At 28.7% G+C, this 11,926-nt stretch overlaps 2 protein-coding genes across 2 annotated transcripts; both read right to left on the bottom strand.

Annotated features, from left to right (window-relative positions):
- Positions 1 to 5,017: 5,017 nt before the first annotated feature.
- On the bottom strand, positions 5,018 to 6,984 carry A4 (apolipophorin-III-like protein). The gene is made up of 2 exons (XM_070315870.1): positions 6,666 to 6,984; positions 5,018 to 5,465 (listed from the first exon to the last, which is right to left on the bottom strand). Exons 1-2 carry the CDS (start codon positions 6,942 to 6,944, stop codon positions 5,160 to 5,162), a joined length of 585 nt encoding a protein of 194 aa, XP_070171971.1. The 5' UTR covers positions 6,945 to 6,984; the 3' UTR covers positions 5,018 to 5,159.
- Positions 6,985 to 9,784: 2,800 nt separating this feature from the next.
- Positions 9,785 to 11,384, bottom strand: LOC138941791 (uncharacterized protein PF3D7_1120000-like). The gene is made up of 2 exons (XM_070311676.1): positions 11,328 to 11,384; positions 9,785 to 10,885 (listed from the first exon to the last, which is right to left on the bottom strand). Exons 1-2 carry the CDS (start codon positions 11,382 to 11,384, stop codon positions 9,785 to 9,787), a joined length of 1,158 nt encoding a protein of 385 aa, XP_070167777.1.
- Positions 11,385 to 11,926: the final 542 nt, after the last annotated feature.

The raw sequence follows: 11,926 nt of genomic DNA, 5'->3' as shown, positions 1-11,926 counted from the left end.
GGCTAACGACATACGACTTATTGTAGAACCGGCCTTAGATGTAGTCCGCCATCTGGTGAACGTTTGCGCGACGCCTGTCGCTTATCCTTAAGCCCGTATCAGACTATGCATTGAAAATTGTAGATTGAAGATTAAAGATTGGAATTTGAGTAATCAGAACAAAACGGACTAAAATTTCTTTATGCTTATTGGTCAAATTTCAATCTCGAATCTTGAATCTCAATCTTCAATGCGTAGTCTGATACGGGCTTTAGGGATTCAACTATCGATGCTGCAAGTAAAACAACATTTGGGTACAGTCCACTTGGCTGTTCGATTGACCAATCGGAATAAAGAAATGTTTGGGTAGTGGCCACCTCACGCGGGTTTGCTCTTTTGCAATTCATATTTTTATATATTTTAAGGTGTAGAAAAGTGTAAACCTGCTCGAAAACATTGTCGCTTTTGTCTTTTTTAATCGTATTATTGATACCTGAACAATCAGTGAGATGAGTCTTGGGCTGAATATTTATTGAAGAAATCTCGCGCCAAGCAACGGTTCGAGTTTTATGCGCGGGTAAAGTAAACGAAAATACGTCATATCAAAGTTGTATGATCGACTTTTGGAAGACGAATCTAATTATTATTAGCTCTAGAGAGAGAAGCGTAATTATTTTTAAAAAAATTCCCAGCTTACCAAGTGACAAATTTCGTTGTAAAAGAATAATCGAATATTACTTTTAAAACAAGCCCGTGTTTTGTTCCTTGGAAACTGTGCTAACCTGAATAAAGTATTACTTCCGGAAAAGACGGAAATTTGATCATCGCGCATAAATCAAGTATTGTTCTTTAGCGTGGCAACGAATATGTGCGAAACATATTCACCGGAATTTATCACTTTTTTTTTTAACGGTATAATACATAATGTACAAAAAAAATTTATTAATCACGTGTATAATATAAAGAACATATAACATATTATACGATGGATTTGCGATTATTGATATAGACGCGCTGAATAGTGTATTGAATAAAAAGAAAACTTCCACATATCTATTATTTTCTTGTAGGACAAACATACAGGACAGAAGTCTTTGTTCGCCTTATTTCTACACCGCGCAAAAGGACACATATATATATATATATATTATAAAGATAAAACTGTTGAGTGCATTACTTGAGGATTTCTTTGAATTCTAAATTGCAAAGGTCTTCGATAAAGTGAAACTTTCGAAAACTTTCAGGTATGTATTCTACTAGGTAAGTACTTTTGATCAATTTTAAATGGTCAGATGTGATGTGTATTAGGATGAATTGGTACTTATATGCAGCTAGCAGCTAATAAAAATAAAGGCAATATATATAGGAAAAAATCAATGATCTTATAATTAATCAATGATATACATATTGATCAATAATTATAATTAATCATTTATGTCAAAAAGAAATGATTTTCCACAATTTTGAAAATATTTGTAATTAATCAATTAATTTTGATTATTGTAGTGTAATTATATTTAATATCAAGCTACAAGCCAATTTGTTTAAAGCTTTATTTTTTTCAAATAATCAACAATCTTGATAAAATTGTGACTGATATTTAGATGAAATCTAGCTAAATATGTAATGTATAAATCTGAAAACATCACAAAATTGGTGCAACGTCATATAGATATATTTTTCTAATGTCGAAAAAAACTAATTAAATTTAATAACGTTAAGTAAAAAAAACTTTATATATAGAAGTCAATAAAATGTGAGACAATATTGAAATTAATAAATTGGAAAAGTAACTGATTAATAAAAAAGATAATCACGATCGAACAGCAATGTCCGATATTAATATATACACCAGAATGTGCAATATAACAAATACATCAATCGTGTATCAATTTAATCAATATCGTTTAATAATTAATCGCTAGATGGCGATATGTGCTCTAAATGGAATTATTTCAATTTATGTATGTATGAATAAATAATATATAATTATTATTATTAATTTGACAAATTTCTTGTTGCAATAAATAGATTACATATAGATTTACATTTACATTCAGAATATGCTTTATTAATAATGGGTTTAATATAAAATAATAAAAAAATTTTATTTGTTGATACATATCTATGTACAATAATTAATAATACATTATATGATAAAGAAAATTTAACAAGAAATATAATTTAAAAGCAAAAGATCAATGTATTGCTATAGATTCACAATTAATAATTGAAAAATAATATTATATTAATCTAGATGTGCGTTGATATAAATAATTATAACAATTTAATTAATGTACGATGACTTATTTTTTTTAAATTAATGCAAGATTTTATGATTCTTTATTTTAATTACGAAGGAATTATTTTTCGGAATGACTTAAAGCGAGACCTGCGGTATCTTTCATTCTCATCAACGTCGTAAATCGCATTGAGTTTGCGAATAATATTCCTTGTTCTGTCGTAAATAAAATTGTCCATTTGGCCCAAAACATTGACAAATTCAATTATTCTCTCAAATCCACGATTTATTCTTTCGGATCTTTCAGCATCCGACGTAGATCCTTGGAATTGAGAGTCTTTTTTTAATGATCTTGCAGACAGCTTTTCAGCTTTATTCTCTTGCGAAATTGCAGCAGCGTTTGCAAATAATATCTGTTTAACAAAGTTTTCATTTGACAAATAATATATTATTATACCTAATAATAACATTAACACTATTATATATAATCTTATTAATTTTAAAATAATTTCCTTTGTTATTTTAAAAGACTTCACACACACACACACACACACGCGCACACACACACACACACATATACTGTATATATATGTATGCATATATATATTGTTTTATTTTACTTAGTCTTACCATGCATATAACAAAAATTAGAAAAAATATATTTAATTTAACCAAACATACACTCGTCTGACTAATTTTCATATTTTATAAACTTTTGTAATTTACAAAAATGAAAATATTGATAAGAATAAAATTTACACACTCTCATTGATCCAATACCGAGTCTAATCAACAATGGAACGATTTGGTAACATCTCCATCCTTTTATAAGAGACAAGCATGTGCGCATATACTACCCAGTAATATTGCGTGGGAGGACAAAATATTTCCCATTTCATTAATATTTTTGTATTTTAAAATAAAATTTATATCGCAAATAAAATATTTGATTTTACTAGAATAATCTCATTACAACGAATATAACTAATTTTATACGCATTAAATGTTGTAGAGAATGCTTTGTTAGTTGAAATTGATAAATATTTAATAACATACGGATTTAGGTCATATCGAATTGAAGAATTTTTCTTGTCGTAAATAAATTTATATCGACTTACGTTAGCAATATGAAATCAAAGCGGAATCCGCTGATTGCGTATAATCACTTGCTTTGTTGTCACCTATTACTAAATTTAATGACGTGATTAAATAATAATGATTCTCGGATTGACTGCATTACATCGCAGAGAGACACGGCTTCTTATTCTAATTCTTATTTATTTTTTTGCATATTAACCTTTAAAATTCCATATAGTCATCATCATTTTATCATCATCATATCATTTTCATATATATAAAGTCAAAAAAATTATTTTACTTTACATTTAAAAAAATTATTTTACTTTATTTTTTAAAATATTTAAGATTAATATTATAATTGTTAAATAATTAATTATAATTAAATATTTGGAATTTAAATACTGATGAGTTTGAGGGAAGATTATTCTTTGTATTATTAAAATATTTGTATTTATAACAAAATATATATCTATTTTCTAAAAAAAATTATTATCAATCTCTGCGTTTTAACTTTATTAATTTGTTAATTTAAGATTAATTTGTTAATTTTAGATTACGTAGAATGATTTTTGAAGTATGATCGACGATGTCTTTATGTTGACGATGAAGTATGATGAACGATTTATGAAGTATGAAGTATATATCGACTGTACACACTTTCAATAGTATTGTTTGAATGCGGAAGTTATTCCTCAACATCAATAAAATCATATATAATTGCCGAGAATTTTTAAATATACACGCGGTGTGTAAGAAATTCGATAAACATCACGACACACGCAGCGGCGGTCATTCAGGAAATGATATTTATGCTGGCTCATTTTCACGTTACCGAAGTTTCGTATTCGCGTTAATAAAGTTGGTGTAGAGTGAATTATGAGTTTCCGTACAATTCATGGATATTACTTTTCATTTTATATTTACGCTACTATATTTTTATTAACGATTCATGCAGTAAGTATATAAATTTAGTATGTGCATTGCAGTTAGTAAATTTATTATTTGTAGTATAATTGCAATTTCCATCATAAATTTTTCTATGATAATACTACAATAATATGATTTCATATTTCTCTTTATTCTATTTGTTTATTATTTAATATGATATTTATTGTAACTTTCTTTATTTTTCTTCTCTGTGTTTTTCAAGTCGTCATTTGCACCTACCGATACCTACGCTATACCGATCAAACTATCAGAAAGAAGCAACTTTAAACCTATAAGCTATATGACTTCAAAAGTCATGGGTGCAGTCGTCAAAACTATTTCATCCATTGATCAATGGTTCCCGCATACCTCGTGGATGCAACCGACCAAATCGAAGTTAAGAGTTGTACGGCCAATCAACATTCATCATCGGGATATCGATGACTTCTCTTCTGAAGAATAAGATTTTAATGTTTTTTTCAAATTAGATAATACAAGATTCCGCTAATTTATTTACTGCATAATAATTAAATACGTAATTAGATAATTTTGATACTAAAAAATCTCGTTAATTAATATTTATATTAATCTCGATATTATATTATTTATATATAATTATACAAAATGTAACATGATTTATAAAATAAAAAATAAAAGCATCGTGGCAATGTCAAATAATTTTAATATGAGAATCGTAAAAATTTACAAGATAAGATTAAGTAGTAAAACTAAAAATCTTATCTCAGTAATCCATAATAACAGTTTTAAAGAAGCAAACAAGAGGATAAATGATTTCAAGCGCTTTTATTAATAATCATTCGTTAGCTATAGTTTTTGATATAATGTGAAATTATGTTGGTTGAGTGAAGATTCGATTTCTCCGTATATGTTAGCTCAAGATGTTTGCACGCGAATAATACACTATTTCATTTTACGGTTGCGGCGTTGCCTGCTGCAATTGATTGTTCAAGCTCTGAGAAGCCTGCACGGCAATATCTATTGCCTGCTTGGTCAACTTGGCGATACCCTCTTGCACTTTTGCGGAGTTCTCGCTGATAGTCTTGGCGGAATTCTCGGACTCTGTTAGAATGGCTTGAACCCCTTCCTGGAACTTGACACCCAACTGATTCATCTGGTCTGTGGTCTCCTGATTAACGTTCAGTTTGTCGACAGCTTCGGACAGTTTAGTTTTTAAGTTCGTCCAAAGATTTTCCAACTCCGGGCTCTTGGCCTTGACCTAGAAACGATTCGTCATGCGTATAGCTAGACATATTTCAAATTTTAAAAGACTAACTAAAAAAAATGATTAATAATATTGAAAGATATTTGAAAATTTTGCTAAAATATGATAAAGATACGCAAATATAGACGGATAACGCAAAAATTCATATTTATATCATAACTAATTAATTTCTAGTAGAAATTATAATAGCGCAAACAAAATATGTGGGAGAAAATCGAGATAACAGAATGCTAAATTTCCTGTTTTCGTTATTTTTGTTGTCTGAATTACTTGATTCGGTAACCTTCGACCGTGATATCTCATTCAAGCAATTTTAAATATGCATAGTCGGCTGTAGTGAATTGCGAACGCCAGTATTTTTCCCGAATATAAACTATACGTGACTTTAGATCATTTTTTTAGCAGTATTATATATATATATATATATATATATATATATATATATATATATAATGTAGCGAATAATTTTGTTACATAATTTTTAATTGATATAATTTTAAAGTCTAAAGAGAAAAAAAGAAAATAATGTTGCATATTTAGGATCTGTACAAATTCTCGTATTCTGCAAGTAGAAAAATAATAAGGAACGTGTCAGTAATTAATCATTTATTTATGATTGTTTTTATTTGTTTACAATCCATTATAATAATATTATGATTTTTTTAAAGTCTAACGCATCGAAAAATGTTTTATCGACATTAATATTTTGTGAACGTAGATACATAAATTACATTATACAATTCCTTTTGTATGAAAATTACATGTAAATTAATGAATATTTTGATACGTTCATCTGTATTAACTATTTCTTGTGGATTGATATAGATAAGTCGAATTTTTCTCTTGCTAATTTTTTAAAATATATAATCTTCTACGTGCAGAATTAGATGACGCGTTGACTTTTTGTTTCTAACTTTGAAAATACGTCTCTAGGTAGACGAGGTTGCGCGTTGATACTGCAAACAAATAAGTCAATCTTTAATCTCTACGCATTACGAATGCATAAGTAAAGAACAGGCGCAACACACATCTATTAAAATTAAACGAACGATTTTAATTAAATCGAGGTATCAAAGTCGCGCTTTAAATGTTTAAACATTCACCTTTACGATCACGATATTGCAATAACACGTATTCAACATGAGAAGCAAATAAAATATATTTATATGATATGTTTATTTTGATATTGCTCACCTCTTCGGTCACGTTCTTGATATATTCATTGATATTATTAACTAAACCGGTACTATGCTCCTTAAATGTGTTAAGAAGTTCGTCATGGTTGGGTAGGTGTTCCTGGATCTGAGCGCCTAGATTACTGATGACATTCTGGGCTTCTTTGATGCGATCAGCTATGGACGCTTCAAAGGTTTGAGCGCTGGTTTGCTGGTTTTCGACATCGCTGGCTGGTACAACCTTGGCCTCAGCTGCGATCAAAACGAGGGCTAGGATAAATGGGACTAAGCACTTCATTTCGCGTTGGTGTTTTCTTCTTGGTCGGTTAGAAAACGACTAATGCACAAGATGGACGTTGCACTCCCTTTTATAGGCGTTCCTTATCGAAGAGGGCAAAGTGCTTAGTATCTTATTTCGACGACAACGACCTGCATTTTTCTTTACATTCCGACGCTATATTTTTCTAAAAGGATATTTTCTATCTAAATTTATGTTCGCTCCAAGATGTCCGATATTGCTCAGACAAAAAGATGAAAGTGAGTCCAAATATTTTAATGTTTTAGAATTATTTATAATTATATTTTTGTGTCTATTGCTTGTGCAAAGATAAATAAATAAAGAAAAAGTTTTATTATTGCATACAACGCACATTATTTCATTACTTATTGTGACAATAATATAAATATTACTTTTTATAAATGTTGAGAATTTTAAATCAGCATTCAGTACATAAATGTTTCTAAAAAATACACGTTAAATAGTAATAAATTTTTTGTTAAAAATGCATATTAAAATTAATGTTTTAAAGCGTACTTAATAAATATTATGCAATAAACGCAGTATGTTTTAATAATTGTTTAATAGAATTTCTAAAAATCTATAAAAATATTTATGAAAAAGTAATGCTCTTATTACATAATATTTATTAAAAAGTATGCTATATGTAAGAACTAGGTTTGTAATTGATAATAATAATTGATAATTTTAGTTTGTCATTTTAATATTTAATAATTCTTTAATAATTAATATATAATAAGTCTCATGATGGTATCTAAATTTTGGTTATCTTCCAGATAAAAAAAATGGTAGAATAATCTTCGCGGACGATTATGTTTGCAAATAAAAAATTAAATCTTTTTTATTAGAATGTAAAACAATTACATATGTATGAATCAGCAAATATAGAAAGCGTAGAATAGATAGGACCAAGATGATACAGAGTAATTTGAAGATATTTCTCGATATTCGCTAATAGGAATTTCACGTCAAATATCTGGTCAACTTTTAAACGTTTCTTCTAATCCAGGCTCGTTTCTAGTTTCGGTAAGTTCCTTATCGTATGAACTTGTAACCGATGGAATGCTTACTAGATTTACATATTTAAAGTTAAAAGAAAACATTGTGTGTGTAAAAAAAATATCTTCAAAAAGAATTCCATTTGAGAAAAATATTTCATCCTTCTAACGAAATTACGCTTACATTCAACGCTCTCATGACGTCTTATTTACATATTTACATTTTTTATTCTTATATCTTTAAGTTGGCTGGCTAAAAACTTTATACAATAATTGAGATTTTTTAATTTAATTCAGTTGTTTGATTTTTTTGTTATGATTTTGTGATGATTTATTATGATTTTGTTAAGATATTTCTTAAATACAGCTTACAGTAAGTTTTCCCTAACATGATTCGAAACAAATCGACGACTGATTTTGGACAGTGTCATGAAAAGATCAAGGTTCAAGGGGAGATCAAAATTATTATCAGTTTTAGTTGGCATTTATTCCTCGCGCTCTGTAAGACATTACATCAGCCAGATAAAGATATGCTTTAGCGAATGCACACATGTGTGTGTGTGTGAGTGTGTGTGTGCATATGACACACATGCGTTGCTGACTCCGCAATGACGGTTTACACTTTTTGAAAGCACAGGGCAGAGATTATAAATTTTTTCAAACGTTGTTTATCCGACATCTTCCTGTATGATATATAAGTGATATATCAGATATAATTAATGCACTTGTATTGTAAATTGCTTATTTATCTACAAATTAATTGAATTAAAAGAAATATCAGTTTTATTTCATATAAAATCAAACTTTTCAAATAATCAGAAATTTAAATTTAATTTAATTTTTCTGTTATTGTTAGTATCAGAAAGATAATTTGTTTCTTCGTAAGAGGCACTTACAAAATTGTGCTAATATATTTTTAAAAAATGTAATATTTATCGATATGTATAAATAAGATATATTTGAGGAAAAATATATATGTATGTACACACACAAAAGCTAACTCTCTTGAAGTTCTTAAAACGTATCGCGAAGATATTTACGAAGATTTTATTTACGACTCTCATGTAATATTTATGCAAAGACACTTGGATATTCTGAATAAAGCAATGCTTGTGTAACCTTTTAGTGATATGGCAAGTTATTTACTTAACCGTCGATTATTGGAAGCTTTAATTTAACTGATACGATTTTCACGAAATAATTACAAAATATTGCTGCAATTAATGCTTTTTTTCTCTATTTTTTTTCTTATATATAAATATCTAATAGCGATATGCGACTTATGAAACAATTTAAAATTGTAAATGCATACAATTTCCAATATTATACATATTATCTAATATAATGTGGAGTGAGAGTGTAAAATAATTTCGTTTACAAAATATATATAATATATAATGGAATCTTTTTTATTTTATTAAACTTTTTGCAATACCCGCCGAGGTAAAAATCAATCTCATTACAACATTAACGCATACATGTTTTTTATTTTTTTTTTTTTAGTAAGTACTAATTTTGATAAACATAACATAATTTTATGAATGAAGATGTTAAGATGAAGACGCCATTTAAAATCTAAACAATATGATATATGTTACGGATTTTATTTTTAGTCTTAATTTTGCCTCAATAAAATGCCTAACTGTTAGAAACTATTCGAACAATATTTGAAAAAAATATGTACATTGTATTAATCTAACATATTAATTTTGATTGAATATATATTTTAAATTATATTTTTGATACTATGACTGTGTATGTGTGCATGTGTGTGTATGTGATTAGTCTGTTAAATTGTTGAATGTATCCTTGGCATCTTGAGTTATATTTTCCATAATTTCATCAATCTTTTTTGCTTTTCGGTAGAAAGCCTTTACCGAAATTCTTAAGAGAGTCTCCCGTTTCTTCTACGAGGCCTCCGACGTTTTTCGTTATCTTATTAATGCCGTCGCTCGTTCCCCCAATGACTCCACCAATGAGTCCGCCTTCTTTACCTATAACGTCAATCGATTCCGCCTTGTCCTTAACAGATTTCCTTATATTTTTTAAACCGTCGATCTTGTTCGCTGTTCCCTCGACGAGTTTCTCTGCATTCTTTATACCTTTCCCAATGAGGCCTTCTGTTATATCCGTGATCTTCTTTATTTCATCTGGTACTTTATCTAAAATTTTTCTAGAGACGTTCTTGAGTTCATCGTTTAGCTTTTCGCTCGTCTCCTTAACCTTGCTACTAATTTCGTTAATCGCATCTTTTGCCTTACCGAGACCGTTGTTTACGATATCTTTAACATGTTTAACCAATTCATCCGTTTTCGTTTTTAGAACGTTGAGTAATTTATTTAACTTTTCTTTACCTTCACCGAGTTTTCCTTTCACTTCATTAATTACCTGGTTCACCCCTTCTTGCAGTTTTCCGACTTTCTCCAAAATTTTCTCTCTAACAAGTTCGCTTATTTCGTTAAGCTTTTCGAGATACTCCCTAAACTTTTCTCTTACTTTCTCCAAAACCTCACTTAACTTCTTCAAATTTTCTTTTAAGAGCTCTACACTTATTTTACCCGTTTTCAAGAGTGTTTTTGTCAACTCATAGAATTCTTTTATAACCTCGATATCCGGTAAGATTCTTTTGCTGATCTCTTTCTTGATTATTGAAACTGCTAGCTTGAATAGCTCTTTCAACACCTCGTTTAATTTTTCATCAGCGATTTCTTGAACGGCGTTTTCAATTCCAGCAGTTAAAGCATATTGTAAATTTTGCGTGGCTTCTTCTTGCGTTCCTTCGAGAAATCTCTCGAGAGTTTTACTTACTTTTTGGATTTTATTTTCTATCATTTGTTCAGCTTTCTCTACATGTTCTCTGAGAAAGTCGTTTTCCTTAAGCTTCTCGAGCCGTTCTTTGATTTTATCTTCAAACTTTTCCACATTTTCTGGTACTGGGGTGGCCTGACAAATGATTAGTAAAATAACAACAATTATTTATATTTTATGATATAGAATAAAGCATTATGTAGAGCATTATTATATTACAATTATAAATTATATATTATAAAATTTGGAGCGTAATATAATAAGCAAAAGAAAATTATACATTAAATATTAGGAATAATGTATTAATGTTATTTAAGCATTAAAATTACATTTTATATTAAGAATATATTAGTCACACGTTTAGACTCAAAATTTGCAAAGTCCAGAATTTATTGATTAATCATAATTATTGTTTTAATTTATTTTTACGTATATATCATAATAGCCGATTGATATTTTAACTTTCCTTTAACATTTTGCAACATTTGACGTAATTAGCAATTATTATTTAATGAACTATAAATTTTGCTATTTATTAAAATAGCCCTTGAATAATTGTCTTTGGGTAATAACTTACCTGGTTCAAATAACCCAGAGCTGCCAGCACGGTCACTAGAAGGAGAACGCGCGCCATCGTAGTTCGGGAAAAAATTGTATGATTCGAAAAGATAGAGAATCCAGCTCCGTCCAAGATGATCAAGACTGATCCACAGTAATGATCTCTGAAACGAATATGCTTATATATTAGCCGAAATTTGTTTATTATATCTGTTGTAAGGTGGCTAAGGTTTTATTCTAGCTATCACTCGCCGACGCATTATTTGATATCACACACCTGCGCTAACTTTGTTAAATATAGCGTTCTTTTACGTATGTGATAATGGCACATGATGAATTAAAATGATTAATTATTGATTCGACAAAATCATGTCAGACGTCATAACGTCATAACTTGACATAACAACAGTTCTTTATATTGATAAAAAATTAATTACTCTTCTTAATTCATAATGCATATTTGCTCTAACTTTAATTATTATTCGTAATATTAATAAATTTTTGAGTGTTTATACAAAATTTAGAAGATTTTTGTATTAAAACTATGAGTATAAATTTATTATTGTTGTGTCATGGTTGAATTTTTATATATTACAACATAATTATAAATATCATAAA

This window comes from Polyergus mexicanus, unplaced genomic scaffold, assembly GCF_030449975.1.
Source record: "Polyergus mexicanus isolate NDT 795.1 unplaced genomic scaffold, iyPolMexi1.0 SCAF_2, whole genome shotgun sequence".
Lineage (NCBI taxonomy): Eukaryota > Metazoa > Arthropoda > Insecta > Hymenoptera > Formicidae > Polyergus > Polyergus mexicanus.
The sequence above is the reverse complement of the archived record's forward strand: the minus strand, read 5'-3'. Positions and strand labels throughout refer to the sequence as shown.